The sequence below is a fragment of the Nelumbo lutea genome, chromosome 6 (genome assembly GCF_056320005.1).
Source record: "Nelumbo lutea isolate HS-2025 chromosome 6, American lotus-T2T, whole genome shotgun sequence".
NCBI classification, from domain to species: Eukaryota; Viridiplantae; Streptophyta; class Magnoliopsida; order Proteales; family Nelumbonaceae; genus Nelumbo; species Nelumbo lutea.
In genome coordinates, this window is record NC_142689.1 from 29,217,359 (window position 1) to 29,239,346 (window position 21,988).

Sequence of the window (21,988 nt, forward strand, 5' to 3'; positions counted from 1 at the left end):
CTCTCTCTCTCTCTCTCTCTCTCTCCTCTCCCACATACTCTCTCGTACCATTTTCTGTCTCCAGAAATTACAAAGATAGTGGAAATAAATAAAAAATAAAAAATATAAACCCAATAATTTCAGTTAAATTAACATGACAATTCAACCAGGAAACTAAATTTAGAACAGAAACCAAACCAAACATTTTATAATTAAACTCATGTGAAAGGGTTCAAAATAAACAGGCAACAATCTGGTTTATAGACAAAACACAAAATGTAAAAACTTTCCGCAATTCCTAGTAGAAGCACAACAAAGCATACCATTGATCCTACACTTGGAAAATTCTTTTCAAGTTCTTTTTCTGTGATACGAGGGGACAATCATGTATATAGATTGTTACCATGATTTTCCACATCACTTTATTCTGCGACTTTTGTCAGTAATTACACAACAATAAAGAACAACATTAATCAGAATTAGACCTGCTCACAGGTCGGGCCGGGCTTTGCTTCTACATTAACAAAATATACTTAGGCCCAAGCCTGAGTTCAAGTCCAGCCAAAAATAATGAAAGATCTCACTATTACTTGAAAAAATAGAACCGGCCTGAAAAAATTGTTCCCAATATTTTAGGCCCGAGCCCGAACCCGTAGGCCTAAAATCCTATCCAAGCCCGACTTAGATCGGGCCAGACAGGAACAGACTGGCCTGTCGGGCTACCCAGTCCATGAACAGTTCTAATCAGAATCATCAATATATACCAACATCAAATAGAAGAACAAATTAAATTAGTAGTTTATAGCAGTCTCAATTACCTCGATAGATTCCTTCGCTTTGACACTTTGACAGACATCGACAACTTCAGTTTTTCAACAATTCGTTTCCCTATTTCTATCTAAAAATATGCTCTTCTTTTGCATAGTTATATGACTTTCCTGATTTGGCTTCCGTTAGACTTAAGGACTTGGGGACTGTACATTTTTAAAAGTACTCCTTATATGGAGTTTAATTTACTAATATCCACAAAACATTTGGGGAATATGAAGAAAAAATAATATGAAATACAAAAAACACACCATGTGTTTAGAAAAAAATGCTATATCTTCTAAAACCAAAATTATATAAGGGTCCATTTGATTTGTAGTCAGAATCGGAATCAAAATCCTCTATAATTGGAATGGCCATTACCTCTATAGCTGAAATGGGATTTTATTTCTAAGGGATGGGGAGGGAATGAGAAATGACCATTTTCTCAATTGGGGAATATCATTCTACCATGAATGGAAATGGGATTCCAATTCTGCCCAGCCTAACAGTTGGTCCATTTGGATTCTGATTCCAAACCCTTATTCCTGCGAAACTAACTGGCCCCTAACCAGAGCTAATGCAATTATCAGATATCAAACTAGAATATGTTCGTTATAAAATATAAATATTAGATAAAATTAACAAACTATTAGCATAAACAATCAATCGATCTACACCAAAGCTCTTACCTCTAATAAAGCCCATCATATGATGGCGCAACGCTCATTTTACACATATCCATACAATGAAAATAGAGTGAGTAGTGGTGGAAGAATTTAACAATTGTAAAGAAAACTAAAAAACAATTTTAAAATTAATACAAATTCTATGTATAATAAAAACCTCCCTTTTGACTCTCTTTAATAAAAGTGTAAAATACAAAAACCTCTCCTAAAGTTTCATTGTAACAAATACCTCCCCTGGACTTTTGAGAAACTTGACAACACCTCTTGTGTCATTGATCCAGATGTAAAACATATATATTTATGAAATTACCCCTAAGAGTCAAGGATATCATAAAATACCACATTTGTCCTCAATCAAGCAACATCTCTCCATTTCCCTTATTCCTACTAACCAAGAAGCATTACCTAGTAGCTAGTATCTATAACCATACCCGTCAAACCATTCTAGTCTAATGCTACGATCCGTTTGTCCCGCATTGGTAGCATGGGATGCTAATGTGAGATATCCCACATAGGTAATATGGGATAATGTTGTATGGTATAGTATGGTATATATGTGCCTGTGTTCCCTCCCTCTTAACAACTAGTTTTTAGAGTTGAGTTCTCCTGAGGCACACATCAAATGGTATTAGAGCTAGGGATGGAGCAAGGAATTTTTTATAAGGGGAGCCAAAATCAAAATCAAGTATGGATGGACTCATAGGGGGGCCAACCATTGAGGTAGAGAGGTCCCCCTGTCTCCGTCCCTAATTAGAGCCTACACCATGCCTCTCAGTTGCAATCGTGCGTGCACAGGTGGCGACGTTGGTATTGCAATGTTTGGCCAAGAACAGGTGAATGCGGAGCATGGTGGAATGTTGCAATCCATTTGTCCCACGTTGATAGTATGGGATGTTGTTGTGGGATATAACATCTAGCTTTTAGGGAAGAATTCCCCTAAGGCACATAACATCTAATGAGAAATGTGATGCTTAGTTGAATTTATTCATAGTCATTTGCACATTATTGTGCCTGATCGTCTCATCAACATCCTTATCCTTGCTTTCCTCCTCTACACTTTCCCTAAACAATCTTCCTTTGTCTTTTGCATTCACAACTTGGCAGAAAACTTCGATTTCTTCTTTGATCTCCGAGAATTAGATAGTTGATCTTCTGATTCTCAAATTGAAGTTGCGGAGCTTACTAACTTATCTCAAGATTACTGTACTCTTTTCATGCCACTCACTTGTTCTTAGACCAGTGGTTTCGTCGCATACAATCTCTAAACGTTTGATTCATACCCTTTGAAGAATTAAACCCATCTAGTAGTTTCACTATTGTTGCTGTAATCGTCATTCCAGATAGCTCTATTCTTCATTTTTCTTGCTACCTTTGTCTCAACTACATTTGCGAAATGGAGTTCAACTCTCCTACACATTGATCCCTGAACATGTTCCTGCACATCAAATCAAAGGATGCTTATGCAAATCTGGCATGTGCGAGTGGGATTAATGGACGTTTCAAACGTCCTTCCATTCTATTTTTAACATATTTGAAATAAGGGTTTCTTTTGCGTCTTCAATTCAAAGCTTTCCTGAACAAATATAGAAATATGAGAAAGAAAATGGGGGCATTAGATGGTGCCATAAACTTCTCGTTCGTGATGCATATATTCCTGTTGATCCTATGGCCCAACCCACTTTTGTTGAACATGCAGAAGAGACAGATACAGACCCATGCACAAGGAACCCATCATTCGAAGGGAGTGACACATGCAAGACATGCACGTCAGTCGATCACTAGCTTCTCCATATTGTTCTACTTTGAATGAAATTGATAGTTTTCTTGCATAATCCTCTAGAGCGATGAGTTCTTTTCACTATAGCCTCTTCTCGTCCGAGAGGGGAGGAAGGTAACAATCTGGTATCAGAGAACCAGATCCCGAGTGTAAGTATGGAGGGCCTGGAGCAGAGGTTGGCCGGAATGGAGCGTCACCTGGAACACATGGATCAGCGGCTAGAGGAAATGTTTAATCGGCTGATCAGCCTTTCTCCTTCAGAAGGCACTAGCCGGCAAGCACCTGTGGATCCAACTCAAGAGAAACAGAACACAGAGGGTGGGTCTCAGAATTCGGGTTGGGGATTCCAACGGAGGTTGAAGGTGGATATTCCATGTTTCAGTGGTTCTAACGCGGACGGGTGGCTGATGTTGATCGGACAATACTTTGAACTTTAAGGAGTTCCTGAGGAGCAATGGATTATAGTTGTGAGCATGGGGTTTGAAGATTGGGCGATCGAATGGTATTGCTGGTTCAAAGATCACCAGTCGAACCCGACGTAGAGACAATTCGTCACCGCATTGGACAATCGATTAAATGGGACTCAGAGCAGCAACCTAGCAGGGAGACTAGCCAAACTCGCTCAAACGTTAATAGTAAATCAGTACATTGAAGAATTCTAAAGGCTGTCAACGAGGGTGAAAGGTCTGCCGAAGGAATATCTAGTCGGATGCATTGTAGCGGGTCTGAAGCCGGAAATTCGTGCAGGTGTGGAGAAATTAGAACTGATGACTCTCACCAGAGCCATTCGGTTAGGCCAGCTAGAAGAGGGGGAATGGAGTGCACGGAGAAAAGATACGATGAGCCTGAAACCGAAGACATTCACAAACCTGAATGTCAAAGTAGGGAACCGGATCCCCAGAGTCAAGCGTCTTACCCCAGCAGAGGCACGGGAAAGGAGAGCCAAAGGGCTTTGCTATAATTGTGACGAGCTGTACACTCCACAACACAAGTGTAAGGCACAAGAGTTGTTTTGGATCGTCGGACCCGACAAAGATAAAGATGAAATACTCATTGGATCGGAGGAGTTGACTGACACAGTAGTTGAGTTTGAATCACCGCCGGAAATTTCTCAGTATGCCGTCTCTGGTACAAACTCTTCACAGGCTATGCGAATCCATGGTACACTCTGCAATAAATTGATGTGCAACAACACGTTCAGGAGATCGAGAGTATGCAAAATGAGTTTCTTGAAACCGTCATAATTTCTTCCCAATGAGAAATTCTTGTCTTGAAGCTCTAAAAGCTTTAAGGCCCTTCTTGGATGGAACTATGAACCTTGTTGCACTATCACCTTTCTAAAAGAACATTCTACCTTGGTTTTCAGCTAGCATATATGAGATCATCATTTTCAACGTTGTGTGGAGCTGGAATGCATTGTCTGCCAATTTTGTTGGATAAAAGAACAACTTGTTCTTTCACAACATTTCATTCTGTCGTATCACAAATTCATATTCTCTCTTGTATGAATTTAGGAAACTCTGATAAAACATCATTTTGCCTGAGAAGTATCAATGTTTTTCTAACGAAAGTTTTCACAAGAAAATGTGAGATTTTACCATTGACCATTGCAAATACTAATTAGGCTTATCTGCTATGACAAAGTTGAAAAAACAGTGTAGATCTGCAATGAAATTCAGTAATTTGCATTGGGTCTGCTCTCACTTTTATTTTTTTTCTTTTTGAGTTATTCAAAGCATGGTTTTTAAAACTGGATTGGACCGGATGGTTGGACCGGAAAAATCGGAATCTAGTTACTTAACCGGTTCTGTTTTTCCCTCCCCCCAAATTTTTTAATTTTTTTATTTATTTTTTTTATCAAAATGGGCCGGTTCGTTTATAAAAAGCATGATTCAAATGTTCAAGGGAGGTATTTATTACAATAAAAGTATAAGGAAGATTTTTATGATTATGAGTAAATTCAGTGGAATTTTTATATTTTACTTTTTATTCTTTATCTCTAAATTATACAGTGCAAGAAGCGACCGATCGGAATACAAGGAGGGTCCACCTTGTGGAATTGTACCGGTCGAGGAGGATTTCACATCTCCGCCTCACAAGCGGCCGCCCCACTATGCCCCACAGTACATATCCGCCGTGTGTTAAAAACATCTTCTGATGGTAACGTTATCGATTCTCGTATATCAAGAGATATCTCAATACAGGGCGGAGATGTACTGTGGGGCGTTGTAAGGAGGCCGCTCGTGGGGCGGAGATGTGATTTCGTCGAGGAGGTCCATATGGGGTATCATCCATAACGACGGAACAATAGGTGGGTCAGCCCTAGAATTGGTATGGTCCTAAAACGGATGGATGGATGGATGTTGATTTGTCAGATGATGCTGAGAAGTGAGAAAGATGGTTGGTATCGTATCATAATAAAGAGTACATTCTCTCACCAATCAAATTACCACTACCACAAGTTTATGGTCCACCTGTTGTACTGATCAGTCGTACTGATTAGATGGCTCATATGAATTTCATAAACCTGAAAACTTTGAATCTGAAACTGTGATATCATACGATACGGTTTGACGATTATATTTGCAGGATGATCGTGATATGTATCAAAATCCGTTCGAACAATCATTTTAGCCTTGCATTGTGAATATCTCTCATGAAATAAAGAATAAAAAGTAAAGAAATGGTCTCGATGCAAGCTGTAAAAGCAGTTCGAACGGTCCGACTGAAGCCGATCTCCGAGCATCCTTCACACCGTTCGCCTTCTCAACTTCTTTATAACGTAAAGTACTTTGCACCATCGAATCATCAAACACCCCCTCCGTAGACTGAACATTGCAGATGCACGTGGCAGATCGTCGCTTGGCCACATTTATCGCGTCCCACCACCCCAACATATTTGTCCATCGTTGTTTTGAGCGTGAGGAGGAAATCCGAACTCCGAAATCGTTCAAGTGCAGATGAACCTGGATCTGCTTCTTACGCCTGGCGTCTCACACGCACATCCTATCATGTATTGGGTACATCTCTCCTATTGATTATTATTCATAGAAGATGTATCTATAAGGCGCCCATGTGTGAGGAGCAGATCCCATTACAATTTGTTCATAGAGCGGATTTGGGACCTGCTCCTCACCGCCATATCTCGCCACCGTGAATTGGATACATCTCCCATGAATGATATAACATACAAATAAGGGAGATATTCCTGATAAACCGTACTTGTCATGGTAGATGCTCCAAGCAGACGACAGGATGTAGCTGTGAGTAGCAGATCCCAATTCGTTGCAAGAAGATTAGACTGTGTGAGGATTGAGAATGATTAATTATGAGAGAGATTTGGTTTCTTTCTCGCATAGGCTGTTCTTCTCATAGCTACATTAGATCACGTTGCTGTCCTGGATTGGATGATATTGTCGATATCCTGTTGCAAATGGTGCGACCGTATGAGGAACGCTTCATGAGGAGTAAATTCAGATTTATTCTGGTAAAACAACACCCTCATCACATATACATGAGTTGGGATTTTCTGCCAATAAAAACTGTTCCAACACGGTTCCAATATGATTTGTGTGGTCTCTTATGGTGACAAGTATGAATGGGGAGTGTGGTTTTCGCCCCCAACCTGCTCTGTCCTGATTCCTACTCAAGAGATCAAATCAGTCCCCCACAATGTTTTACAGCACATCTTAGCCGTGTATTGAAAACATCTCTTAATGATGACTTCATTATTTTAAGTATTGTCATCAGGAAATATTCCCAATACATGGCTGGATGTGCTGTGAGACGTTGTTGGGGGCAATCTTGTGAGGGGCTGATTTGAACTCCCTATACAAGCCTCACCACCATTCCACACAGTCAATGATGGTGGTACTCTAATAGAGTAACTATGACCGACGACCAAAATAACAACTTTCAGCCCAATGACCACTAATCATTTCTTCCTTTGCTGATCACCATTGTTTCTTCTCCTTGATTAAAACTTGTTGGGAATTATCATACATTATTTTTATAAGGATGCATTTAGTTCGTAATTGGAATTGGAATGGTCCATTGCAATAGTCTGTTTGGTTTAGACAGAAATGAGAATGGGAATTGAAATCAGTGGAAATGAGATTTAATTCCCAAGGGAGGGTCAAGAAATTGCCATTCCCTCAAATGGAATAATATCATTCCAAATGGAATAGAATGGGATTCCAATTCCAGACCCCTATTCCCACGAAGCAAACAGGGCCTAAGTTCTTATTTGTTACAGTTTTTTCATATGTTAATAATTGTGTTTTTCTTTAAAAAAACACGTGTTTTTCTGTATTTATCTATTTTATCTCTTCTTTTGCATTGATGAGATATTTTTATTTTTATAATTTCTTTTTTAATGGTTGTTTTTCTTAGAAAATTGGTGTTGTTAAAATATTTGCTTTGCTATTTTTGTGAAAGTTTTCTTTTTTTAAAAGGGATGAACAAAAACCCTTCAATTTTAATTATTATGGCATCAATTTTAATTTATTTGGATACATAATGTAATTATTTTCCTTGGAATAAATATTTTAGATTACCTTACTTTTATAGCCTTTTACGCAAGTCATTTAATTTGATTATATTTTATAAGTTAGGATAATGAAAACCCAACTAAATAATCAGATAGGTGATTATTGCATGAATTATTACTTAATCATATCTATTATTAAAAAAGATATATTTAATTGCACTGATAATGAGTTGATGATGCAATTAATGCTTCGATTATAATAGTGAAAACATTTTAATCTCGATTTTTGGTTTTAAATTTTTAAATTTTATGAAATCGATATTGTGATATGAATCGAATCTGCCAGCTTATCAGAATAAAAATCAAAATCTAAGGGAAGAATTTAAAACCTGTCTGCTACTCGTGGTTGAAGCTTAAAATTTATGAATTTGTGAAAGAAACGGAAGGGGGAATAAAGAAGAGGGAAAGAACGATCTAACAAGTTTTACAACCAGGAGGCTGTCTGACTTGACCCTTGACGTGACGTGACGTGACCTCATTGCGACGAGAGTTTAGACACACGTGAGAATCCACGTCAGCACACCTTGAAGTCAGGGTGATGATGAAGAGAAGAGAACTGGTGATGGTATTGGTTGCTGCTCTCCTCCTGCCTGAGGATCTCTTTCTGACGCCGAAGCTCCATCACTTTCCGGTGAGAGTTGGAGTGCTGACTCCACACGAAGGTCGGACTCGCCAACGGACGATACTCCGGAACCAGTCGGCCCGACTTGTACCGTACGCCACACGCGTTGCACAGCGTCTTCGGCCCCAGTGGTCCCGTACGCCATTGCGGTGTTTTCTCCGATGCGCAGTGGGTGCACTTACGCACCCCTGACGACGACGCTATCGCCAACTGCTCTCTTGTGATGTCTGGGGAAGCCGTCGAACTCTCTTTACCCAGCCTGGACTTGCCGGTCGCCGGAACGTTAGATTCCGGCAAAGAAGTCCAGCTGATGTGAGTCGAAGTTGCTCTTGATCGTTTGCTCCTAGCCCGGCCGGGAACTGAAGCAGTGTCGGGACGGAAGTTTGTGGTTGCAACGGTCTCGCTCATAGAGAAATCGGTGAAGGAGTCGTCGACGAACTTGGAGAGCCATTCCAACTCCGCTACGTCGTCGCTCTGAAAGAAAAAATGAAACAAACACCGTAAATAATAATAGAATAAACAAAAGTCAGCACCGATGACAATGAGGTACAAGAACAAGACAACGAACGATTTTCGGAGATAGGGCGTTGTAGAGGTACATACAGGGACACAGAGATCGTCAGTGAAGCTGTTCGAGCGGTTGGAGGTGTCGGCGGTGGCAGAAGGGCGGTTCCCTGTGTTATTTTCTGGGGGAGGGAGGTGGAGGAGGTCGGGGTCGGGGGTGAAGGAGGAGGAGGAGGAGGAGGAGGAGGAGGAGAAGAGATCGCCGTCATTAGAGAAATCGAGGAGGTCGTCGATGCGGAAGAAATCCGGTGCCGGGAGTCCGTACATCTCCATCTCCGGCGAAGACAAGCAGAGGAAGGTGAAGGATTATGGGCGCTCGCTGACTGTAACGACGATCACTCGATTAGGGTTTCTGCACTGAGCTCCCAAACTCTCTCTGCGGAGACATCATTTCGTACCCACACCAGCAGGCAGAGGAACGTTCAGGGAGTGCCCATGCAGTGGGAGCTTCTCACTTCTCAGCTTCAGCTCCCAATATACTTAAACCTTTTCAGTAATTAATTAAATAAATAATTTTTTTATCTATTTAACAATTTTGAAGAATCTAACGTAAATTTTGTAGAGAGGTGACGTTCACGAGAAATATACTTTTGAACATGATTCACCGGCTCACGGCCGCTCACCGCCACTCCCTATATTTTATATATAGAACTATTATTTAAAGGGAAAAAGCAAAATAAAAAAGAGATTCTAAAATGTCTATTATACCCTTATTGGAGTCAATTATCTGTTTAGTAGTGTAACGTGAATTAATGGATATAGACGGACACATGGTAATAGTAATACTGCGGCGAGAATCCTGGGAACACTTCAGGGACGTGTTCAATTTTAAGAAGTTTGTGGGCATTTTAGTAAATACATAGAAAAATATGTTTTTTATTTAAATAAAGTACACGTGTTGATGCGAAGCATGTGGGCACCAACCTCGTAGAAGAAAACAGGAAAAACGCGAGAGGAGACTGGAATCTGGAGAAGGGAAAGAAAGGGGGCCGTTCCGTTCCGTTCCGTTCCGTTACCGTTAGTCCTGACTGGGGACGGTTGTCCGGACAGCTAGATCCAGCTGGTATCCTTTTTAAGCAGGACTGTTGAAAGGAGATCGTGACGGCACGTAGTAATAAAGTTAGAGTGCAGTGGGGTTGGGGTTTGGGAGGACAGTAAGTACTGTTCGTACGATGAGTATATTTGGGGATCCTACGTGTACGCACGAGGTTGACTTAGAATCTGCCAGCTGGAATGCAGACCACGTAAGTTTGCCGTACCAAGAGAAAAAAATTAGAAATGAAAATCGTTTTTAAATGGGTTCATTTACTAAAACACCACTATAATTTCATGAATTTACAGAAATCTGTGTTTTATTAAAATACTCCTCTAAAACTTAATCGACCTTCGGTGACCTTAATATTCATTTGAATAAATTTAATTTAAAATAATAAATAAAAATACCATTTAGCCACTAATAACACACAAGCAACCGCTCTATTTGGTTTTATTTGCTCAATTTTATTTACTGTATAAAAAATATTAAAGATTAAATATTTTTCACTCATTTTAAGTGATCACGTATTCTTTTCAGGTGACAAAACAAATAATTCTTAGTAAAAAGTTGATTAAATAAGGGTATTTTAGTAAAATGAAAACTATATAAGTTTGAGTAAATCTATAAAATTATTGGGGGAGTTCCGGTGTATGACCCTTTCTAAATTGTAGAGTGTACAAAGAATAGACATGTTAAAAGACAAAGACACCCTCATTTCTCACGGGTTGAAGTGGGGCTATTTTTTCTTTTAACTAGAGAACTAAAAATGTTGCCCAGCCATTTCAGACCTCAAAAAGTAAGTGAAATATGGGATTTGTGGGGTTGAATCGGTAGATTGTGAATTGTGTGATCCTGGAGTCAAAGAGAGAAGGGGCACATGCAGAGCCCGGATCACCTGCCAACAAAACATGTTCCAACCCTCTATCAATATGATCTACACAGAACATCTCATACATGGCAGGTTCCACTTTTATGGTGGGTCCCAGTCTCATGATAAGTTGGTAGAAGGTTGATATGTGTTTTGTTGGCAGAAGATATAAGTTTACACATGCAAGGTCATGTGGTCAATAAAATGATTTCATTTAGGGGTGTTCATCAAAAACTAAAAAAAAAATCAAATCCATAAAATTGAACAGGAAATTCCGGTCAATTGGATTGATTGCTTTGATATTTTTATGTTTTTTATAAATATAAAAAATTAAAAACTCGAGTCAGTCAAAAGCTAAATAGATTAGTTGAATAATCGATTGATTATGGTTCAATTTCAGTTCACAATTTTGCAAAAAACCAAAAAAAAAAAAACAATGATACCGATTCAGTTTGAAAAATAAGCCTACGATTCAATACCACAAGGCATAAGCACCGCTAGTGTCATTAAAATAGAAATGAGAAAATCATGTTCGGCAGCGGGAACCAGCACATTGCATATGTGAAAGTAGAAAACAGAAAAGAGAAAATATATATATATATATATATATATGAAATTTATGGAGGGACAGAGATGATTGATAATGAGAAAAAGAAGCAGAAATTGGTACTTGAAGGTGGGTAGAGAATGTAATGAAAATACGAAACCAAGGTATTATATAGTGTTTGTACTTCGCTAAGAATGTGGTACGGGGGTATCAATACCGTGGTCTTATTAAAGTAGGATATGTTTTTCCAAACTCTCCTTTAATACTTGGGTGATTGGTAAAACTTGGTACGTTATTATCGTGATGAGCGAGAGCGACGCACAGGACCACAGGCACTTACTGCACATGACTGACCTTAAGCCCCTATAGATCATAGACACGTGTGTTCAGTTAACGAGGTGCTGGGGTGTGGGTGGGGCCCACCAAGTTCTTGGGCAATGGGTCCAAAATTAGATTGCGTCAGGACTCATAATTAGGCAAATGGGAGGGCAAGGGCAATAATCTGAGATCACATCTCCGCCCCACAATGCCCTGCAGTATATTGGGTATATTTCATGATGATGATATCATATTCTAATATCATCATTGGAAGATGTTCTTAATACATGGCAGGAATGTACTGTGGGGCGTTGTAGGGTGGAGATATAAATTCCAAAAATCAAACCCGGAGCTGGAATCACTTTGGCCATCGATTATTGATTGGGTCAGCAGTTTAGGTCAAACAAGTCAATGATGAACAAGTAAGATTGATGGATTATCAAACAATTCGAACCCATACCCTAACCAATTTCGGGACAACGGTCCGAGATCAACCACGGTTTCAAAACATTGGCTTATGAATAACTTGCTCATAGGTTGAATCGCAAGCTATGGCTCATTGACTTGCAGCATATGAATAACTAGTTACTGTTCTCGAAAGGAGTGGGCTCTTGAAATTAAGGTGCTGAACAAAATAAGTTTTAACGTGGAGTGCGTTGGGGAGGGGGGGTGTACTTTTTATAAATTGGAAAAGGTGCCTATGTCTCAAGGAGGGGAGTTCTTTGTGGGTTCACCTCACGTGAAATGAGATTAACAAATCAAAAAGATTATGAATTGAGAGAGAGAGAGAGAGAGTAGACCCTTTGCCTTTGTATTAATTAAATAAAGGATCCACTAAGTAAAGAAGACAGACTTTAAAGAATTGAATAAGTGAGACCGTGTCCACGTTATAGAAAACAAGCACAGCGTTCGTGTTCCCCATAACGTCAACCATCAGCCAGTAATCTACTTTTCCGCCGTAGCCATTCACATATTTGGCTGGCTGATCCCCAAACAATGCCTAATATGTGTTTTTGAGTTATCTCATATCCACCACAAAATAAAAGAGTAGATGATTAACTCAGTGAAGCTGCAGAACAAGAGAAAAATAATAATAAAGGAGAAGCAACGCCAACGCAGCTGTGCGTGAAGATGCAAATCACATGCTATACACGAGCATGGCACCCCTCTTAAGAGTTAGAAGATGATTAACTCGGTGAAGCTGCAGAACAAGAGAAAAATAATAATAAAGGAGAAGCAACGCCAACGCAGCTGTGCGTGAAGATGCAAATCACATGCTATACACGAGCATGGCACCCCTCTTAAGAGTTAGAAGATGGTAATAATAATATGATATCTGAGACCGACAAATTTCTTAAACCAGGCACTAGGGGCTAATCTAAAAGCTGGAGTCAAACGACGACAGCTTTATCTCCAAGTAGCACGTTCTTTGCTCAACCATCCAAGGCAGAATTTGAAATATAATAAGTAATAACCCCTCTCAAATGCAAGAACGGAGAGACTCTCTGCATTGTGTACTCATCCTTCAAGGACACCCTTACCCAGACGGTTCGACTGTCTGGGTCAAACAGTTTAGGCGGTTTGAATTATTAGACTGTTATCAGTATGAGAAAAGAGAGATTAGGTGGTTGTCGGCTGAGAAAGAAAAAAGAAAGCAAGAAAAATAGAAAGAAAGAGAAAAAAAATGAAAGGAAGAAGAGAAAAGAAATCAAGGAATGAGGGAATAAAGAAGGAGAAAGAAGAGGAGGATCTGATTTCACTGACCAGCGACAACAACGGTGACAATAGATGCAGCAGCAACAGTGGTTTGTGATGAGTCTTGTCTCAGTTACTCTCTAATCTCCTGCAAACCACTATCCAGGTCGAACGAACCACCCAGGTCAGCGCTTCTCTGACCAAGTCAATGTTTTTGCCCAAAAATGGGTTAAGGGTAAAACAGAATCAATTGCCTGAATGGTTTCTATGCCAAACAGTCTGACATCTGGGTCAACAACAGTTTGAAAACACTGTCAATAAGACTTAATGATCTAAAGTATTTATTGGATTGAACTATATTTAGTCCATCCATAATAAATTTATATTGGATTGGATCGGATTAAACCAATATCCCATCTGTTGAGGGAAGATAAGAATAAACAGATGCCAATGGAAGAGATTTGGGTTGGAACCAATCTAAATTAAAACCATTTTGAACAAACTGAACGGTTGAATGGTCCAGATATTAAATCGGATTGGTCCAAATGGCCCAAAGTATTCATCAGATTAGATTAGACCTGATCCATCTATAATGGACTCATTTTGGACCGGATTGGATTGGACAAAATCCCGTCCAATTGACAGTTTGACATCCTTGCGCCCTAACGGACCCGGGCCAAGCATTCAACGATCACTCTAGTCTCCCTTTGCCCATTCCAATTCTTTTTTTTTTTTTTAGCTGTTTTATCTTGGCTCACAGTCAAAGGAACACCGAACACCCATTGAATGTGTTACGGACCGGAGTCTCCAGTAAGGTATACCGTTCTACAACATATCACATGGAACTTGGTTTAAATATATTGAGCATATCGGGATTATCACCAAAAGACCTGACATGCAGCACATTCTTGGTTTCCTGCAAGGCTGCAACACAGGACGCCAGTATGTGCTTGGTCCATCTAATTGGCCTTGCCTTTGCTTGGAAGATCAGCTGTACAAAATATCACCTTGTACAGAATGTTACAGTCCTCTGATATTTACTTCACTTTTACGACTCCGGATCTCCTGCCCACGCCTACCCACAATACACCATCCCCGTGAATTGGGAACATCTATCTTCTCCATGTGTGGCTAAGATAAACGTGGGCAGGAGGCCCGGAATCCACTTTTACGGATGCAGAAGTTAAAAAAGGTTTCCAAGTAATGTCCAAAATCCAATCGTATTCCTTCCAACATCTTACACGTGGCAAGTTAAAGAACTCCAGATCTGTAGACAGGTCCCAAGTCCCCAGACTAGAAACAGCCCTGGATGTGTGTGTGTACAGAGAGAGAGAGAGAGAGAGAGAGAGAGAGAGTAATGAATAAATAAAGAAAAGGATACGGTAAGTGTAAGATCTATTATCAGATAAATAAAGACCACCACTTCAACTCCTATTTCTCTTTGAAATATAATTTATTGAAACTTAACTGAATGGGAAAGGAAAGCAATGAAACCAGTTTTACCGCCTTTTAAGAAAGTTCTGCACATAGCTTTCATGAACTGAGAAATACATGTGGGAAGTAGGAACTACCAACAACCTTGCATGTTTACTTGTTTTTAGTTGCCAGAAATGATGAATTATCATGGTGGTGGTCTGCTTACAACATCACCTTGGCACTGACAAACCAAACTCTGGTGCAAGCAAAGAACGGCTTTCATCAGAAACCCTTGGGAGAAACACTAGTACACTTCAAATAAAACCAGGACGAAGGATTCTCAACAATGTTTCCACATGGGAGGTGGTTTTAAGTGTAAGGGAAGGCATAAAGCCTAGGATTCCCTCACGACACACAAATCTACAGAAACTTCTACAGAACAATCAATAATGAATTTGAACAATGATGAACCAACTATGATGCTGAAACCAAACATGCATTTCAAGCCAATATACAAGTGGAAGCATATATAACAGCAACCCACCTTAACATATAGCATGAGGCAAATTGTTTCACGTACCATCAATTCCATCTGGGGAAAGGAGCAATTTAAGTTACCATATAATTATTACTATGAATATCACTAAATTGTACAAAACAAACAAATTTCCAATACTTTTCAACTAAAATTGACACATTGGAAATATCTGGTTCAGGCTTCTAATCAAACCCCTAAACTTTCAAGGTCATCTAGTTGGGAAATGATGGTTCTCTAGTGTTGCATAACACTTGTAAGACAGCAGTCATTATCATATTTTGTTTAACCTATTAAGTGTTATGGGCTAGATAACCAGGAAGATGTGACATTAGAAAAACTAAGGCATCTCTTAGGAAAGACTAATTATGAGAGTAAATATTGTAGGCAAGTCCAACCCATATGCCCCAACACTCCATACTTAAATGTATGTTGATCCTAGAAAAAATATGATTTAGATTGCTCTTATAAAAGTGTTTAACTCAACAATCTATGTTGGTCCTCGATAAAATATAATCTAGGTGGTTCTTACACAAGATTTTTTTTTTTTTTTTTTTTTTTGGCGGGGGTGGTTAAGACAGGAAGGGGCTAAACAAACAGCTTTTGTGTACCATATGCCTGCAAAAATTGGTGCTTCAAATGATCCATGCTCCATACGGTGCCTTTTGCTCCATTTAAAATAATGAGTGCTTTTCTTAGAATCTTCAACTTTTCTTCCAAGTTGGATTTAGGACTTGCCTTTCTTGGAAACCAAAAGAAGAAACTAATCCTGCGGATAGTTGGCGATACCCAAAAGACCAAAGCTTCTCACCTTTTATCTATGCAGCAAGTTTGAATTGAATCACTTTTTATTTCTCTGGTCCTTAGGCATAAAGTTCACCATGACTACATTAAGGTATTGTATAAGACTCACTGGAAAAGGTTTGTTACTCTGTTTCATGTTGTCACTTCGCCAAGGTCAATCTTATGTTTTCAGGGTTTCTCCATTCAAACCACTGCTTAGTGGGCACTTGCTACTGCTATCTTGTTCAAAACTAAAATATAGTGACTATTGACAACCTAAACTGGATGGTTTGGGGTGTGTTATTACAACCATGAGATTTGACTAAAACCAGAAGTTAATAAGCAAAAGGAACAGCAACACAGTTTAAAGCAAGGAGGCAATAGATGTTTTATAGGTATGAGAAACACAAAGTTCTACATAAATAATCAAGCATAGTTGTATGAATAAAGAGACAAAAGGAACTTCTCTCCAGGTTCCATTCTAGGCACCTTATAGATTCCATCACATGTCATACTGCAAAAACAACTCACAAGAAATGTTAACTCAGGTACTTAATTGGAAGATTTTCCATTGCTTAGGCACTGCCACCCTGGCCCTTTGAAAAGATGTATATGCAGCATTTCACTGCCTAGTACTAGGAATTCTAATCAATTCTATAGAATCTAGAATAACTAAAATCTTATGCCATTATGTTCATCTGATAATACCACATTCCTGTGTCTTTCTACTGCTTGATATTGGGTGTACTGGATTAAATACTAGGAAAGTATATGGAACATGCATATCGCTGACAAAAGTACTATCTCTTCCTTTTTCTTTTCCTTTTTAAATTTTTACTGAGATGCTCATGTCAAATATAGGGTAGCGCATGTGTTAACTTTCCAAGCTACCAATTGGCAAGGTAGTTTGCTTCATATCAGATTTCTGCTCAATTGGTTTTGCAGACGCACCGAAAGGGGTGTGTAGTTTGTTATTTCGTTCATTGTTTTCTTAGTGATATACTGATATTTTGTTTAAGAAATGACAGTAGTTCCATTATGGGAGTTTGAAGCATCATAAGGTCACATTTTTTCACGAAAAAAATTAATAAAAGGCATGAGATTTTGATGTATATGGTTAATAAAAAAAATAAAGATTCAATTTAAAATTTTAATGCAGACCTTTTCCACTAAGGAACCTCCAACACTTAAGAGAATACTTTCCAAAAAAGAACAACTCTTTGTACCCTTAGTCAGAAAATTAACACCTCTGAATGAGATATCCCATTCAATCATATTTTGAAAATTGAAGGATGACTGAAGTTCGGGATAATGAACAGGAGCACTAGAAACATCTTTGTTAAGTCTTCTTAAATATGTAACTGGTCGGTCTTTTAACAGAATGTTGATACTTGACAATGACGCTGTAAATCAATAATTCGCAGGTCCTGTAAAGCCCAGTTTATTTCTTTCAAGCATTGGGGACCTCATGTGCCTGCAGCAACCAAATATCTCGAGGTTGGTCTCAGGAGATGAGTAAAAAATTGAAACCATGATTTCTCACATAAACAAAAGATACCATTTCAGAGGTCATCCCAAAAGATAGTGCATTGCATTTCTATATTTAGATTGCAATTTAATTAAAGCATACTTTAACATGCACTAGAATTACTTCATATCTTTGTGTTGAACAGGTCCTTAAAATGATATTGCAGAAGCTGTAAATGACTCTTGCTGGCAAAAGAAGAAAACTTCCAATCCCCCTTCTCATAAACCAGAGGATAGTGTTCAGATTATGAATCACGTCTTTCTTCTAAAAGAGAATATTGCTATGTCTAACTAGTCTTCTAATAATTCCAAAATGATAAGCAACTTCTACCAAAGAAACAGATTAACAAGGAAAAGGCAGCTGTCAATGAGTCAACCACATGATCCTATTGAAAGATGTGAAATCATGGGTGGGGGAGGTCAGAATGGAAAATTATATGTTTCTTGAGACTAATGGAAACAGGTTATTAGGCAAATAGAAATTTCATACTTGGTTTGCAACTTCAAAATGGTGCTCTATTTATACTTATGGATGGTATGAGCACCTTGTGGTGCCAATGGTCTTGGTCACACAGGCTGTAGAATTTGACTCCCATGTCATACAAAGAAGCTGAACCATTTCCAAAACAATTTCTAGATTTAACTTTGCACTCAAGCATGGCTTGACCTTTGGTGATATATGCATAAGTGTAATGGAGAATTTTGTAAGTGGAATTTTTAACTTTTCATGTTCTACTAGGAAATTAGATGTTCTATCTCTGCAGAAGAGTATTATACTTGATGCATAAAATATTTGACAATCTAATTTCAGACACATGCACTGATGTACAAAGAATCATTTAAATTCTCTATGAGTGCTACTTCAGGCACGGAAAGATACTTCACATGGCAAGCTGGAGAAAGTTCTAGAAATGTCTTGCTATTTGTCAGTATTAAGGACCAGAGAACTGTAGCATGTGCCAGAGACACTATTTGCAAGGCAAGGTGCCTAATGTGCCCTGAAAACTATATACTGAATAGATGTCTGGTGAAGATTTCACTGGCAAACATGCTCAGTGTGCCTGGGTCTGAACCATTTCTTCAGACTAATGGAAACAGGTTATCGCTACACTTGACCAATCTAAATTTATAATTTTATATGCCCACTACTCCACTTAATCTCTTTTCTCTAGTTCCATCTAAGAATTATGTTATAACAATAACAAGAAAAAAAGGAAGTATGAGAAGTATGATACAACAATCAGAATCAAAACAGAGATTAGAGAGTTGCAGTCTTTTCATCTCAGACATCCATAGTATGGGATGGCAACAAGGAAAGGTCAAAAAACCAATTTGGTGCTGAACTGATTTCCTAAGACCAACTTAGAAACGTTTTATAATGAAGAAGAGGATGTTTAAGGAAAAAATAAACAGAAATAAGTACATGGAATTTCTGCTTCAAAGTTCAAACTGAACCCATCAAGGCAAACATAAGAATCTTCAGTCAAACCAAAAGGCCATCATTCGTCAAAGTATTCAACACTCAAGCAAGGAAACACAAGCACGCTACCCTTAGTAATAAAGCGTCCTTTTTTTTTTTTTTTTTTTTTTTTTGTACACAAGTTTCACCATCCAGAAAGAACAACCAAGAGACTCCATTGCATTGACCATGATCCTAAAATGGTACTATTACTAAAGTAATGGAGTTAATTACTTAGGTATTTAGTTAACGTGCATTTACCATCTCAATTCACCTCCCAATGCAACCTCTTATTGGATGACTAAGGCAGTGACATTTCCCCTTATTACTTAAGAAAGGGTGTGTTACACTAACAACAACGTTCTAAGAGGTCTAAACTGCAGGGTCTATCCAGTACGGCAACCAAAAATTAAACAAGTATTATAGAAATCTAAATGTTAAAATTCAGCTAGAGCGACAAGAAGCTCACATTTATTATGGCAACATTGAGGGACTAATTAAATGAAGTCATTAACATAAGAACATCAACTGAATTTCGACAAAATTATTGATAAAAGCACAGAAGGAGAAGACGCTACTCACACTCAAAACAAAAAACATTAGAGTCCGGGAGAAGCACGACAGAGGGTACCCTGAGAGAGAGCGTGGCAACTCCTCGAGTTCGAGCTCAGGCATGAAGTGAGCCTTGCAACGGCAACCGCACTGTGGAGAGGCAACAGAGACTGTGCAGATCCAAGTTCCACAGGAGATCTATGGAAGAGAAAGCCCAACCAAATAACAGTTAGACAAACCAAGAAAAACGATATCCAAGCAGACGCGTGAAATAGATGAAAATTAAGGGTTCTAATTGGTAATATAAATACCTGCTAAGCAAAGAAGATCGAACAAGAGGAGATCTAGAAGTGGAACGATTGGAAAGAAGGACTCTTGAAGATGTCGACGCTGCAGCTCCGTCGAACGCAGGTGCTAGAACTTTCGATTTAATGGCGGATTTGAGGGATGCGAGAGATGTTCTGTTGACGAATCTGTTACAGGCGGAGGCCATGATTGAACTAACGAAGGCCTGTACTCCTAGAGAACTTCGAATGCGAGGGAGAATCCAGGGATTTGGTTCCTTGCTAGGGTTTAACATTCATCTTCTTTGGCGGGCTTTGAGGTTTTAGTACAGTAGTCTTTGCAGAATGGAATCATCAATAATCTACCGTTCGATCAGAAGCTAAAGTCGATCGACCTTTACATATGAAAAGCCAATATTATCCCATCCATCAATGTAAACATCTTACGTCGTAGTGATCATTGGCCGGGCCGGGCAAGGCTGGGCTAGAGGTGTAAAGTGGGCCGTGCCGGCCCACGGCCCGTGCTAAAGGTGGGTCGTGCTGTGCTGGCCCGTGGGCCGTTGTGGGCCATGCTGCCCTCCCCGATGGAAATTTTGGGGGTCAGCCCAACATGACCCACATTCTAGGCCCAGGTGAGCCTGTGCCATGCTGTGAACTTGGGCTGGGCCAGGCTGTAGGTCATGCCGTGGTTGGATACTTTACAAAGCATACAATTATACAAATATTGAAATTATGAAATATACAATGGTTGGATACTTTATAAATTTCCTAATTGGATGAATGAAATATGAAAATGGAATAAATTAATAAAATATAAAAAATATAATATAAAATTATAGACTATATAGCTATATAGTTACAAATTAAAAAAACAAATTTACATTAATATCAAATAAATTAAAACAAATTTTATAATAATTTGGCAAAATAAAAAATTATGGGTTATTTGTGAAAATTTACAATTTAAACAAAATTTACTATACATTATGATGAAAGCATTCACACACACTTTCATCATCTGCTTCAAGTGAAAAACCAAATATTCGTTGTATGTACTACTGTAGTAGTCTGTAGTATCATGCCCCCTTTTGTCTTGTAATTATAAAGTTGTAATCTATATTCTGCACCATGATTAATAACTGCATCTAGCCAACCCTAATAGGCTAGTAAAGTGGTAGTGTCGTAGTGTGGTACTTGTAAGTCCTACACTAAAACAACTAAACAAGACTCCTATGGAACTATAGCCTGTAGACACTGAAGGGGTTAGTAGATCACGGATCATGTGCCATGGTGGGATTGGTGGCAAAAATATTCTCTGAAACTCCAACTTCTCCCAATATTTTTAAAATTTATTTTCCATTAATATTATTTCAAAAATTCATTTAAGTTGTGGGTTATTTCTTATTCCTTCTCATGCGTGAGAAAATGTAAAGTCAAATGGCCATTACCACCCTTGTTACAACAGCTAAAGTCTTTTCTACATTTTTGGCAAACTGATCTTTTCCCTTCTCCTCAACATTCTCTATTTTAAATATTCTCTAAGTCGGTCTACTAAACTTGGGGATTTGGGAAGAGCTGGTCATTTTCTTTTTCAAATTAAACTTAAAATAAAATTAATTTAATTGGACTTACCCCGGAATCCCAGATTGCCGATTTAGAATCCCATATTCCCAACTTGATTTCAACGATTAAAGCCTTTCAACATGACAACGTCCAAGGCTCCAAGCCTCCCAAATTGGTAACTTGGAGAACCAATCAGACTATGAGACTATTAGAGTTCACTAGATGGCAGAGAATGCATGAGAGACTAAAAGAGATTGAAAGATGAAAGATTGAAGAAATTAAGAGAATAAGTAATAACTTAATAGGAGAATTGTTAAATGTTGATTCACTGATTGTTGAATTGGTGTGATGAGAATGGTGGAGGATAGCCGGATAGGGCTAATGAGCTATTTATAGGAATTGAACATAATTCAATTAT

The 21,988-nt window shown here is 38.7% G+C and overlaps 2 protein-coding genes across 2 annotated transcripts; both read right to left on the reverse strand.

Moving 5' to 3' along the window:
* Positions 1-8,119: 8,119 nt before the first annotated feature.
* Positions 8,120-9,468, reverse strand: GATA2 (GATA transcription factor 2). Its single transcript, XM_088948576.1, has 2 exons — positions 9,027-9,468; positions 8,120-8,897 (listed from the first exon to the last, which is right to left on the reverse strand). Exons 1-2 carry the CDS (start codon positions 9,258-9,260, stop codon positions 8,316-8,318), a joined length of 816 nt encoding a protein of 271 aa, XP_088804702.1. The 5' UTR covers positions 9,261-9,468; the 3' UTR covers positions 8,120-8,315.
* A 5,417-nt stretch (positions 9,469-14,885) lies between these two features.
* LOC148848246 (uncharacterized) lies at positions 14,886-20,374 on the reverse strand. Its single transcript, XM_088950665.1, has 3 exons — positions 20,035-20,374; positions 19,803-19,921; positions 14,886-15,123 (listed from the first exon to the last, which is right to left on the reverse strand). The coding sequence occupies exons 1-3, from the start codon at positions 20,301-20,303 to the stop codon at positions 15,098-15,100; spliced, it is 414 nt and encodes a 137-aa protein (XP_088806791.1). The 5' UTR covers positions 20,304-20,374; the 3' UTR covers positions 14,886-15,097.
* Positions 20,375-21,988: the final 1,614 nt, after the last annotated feature.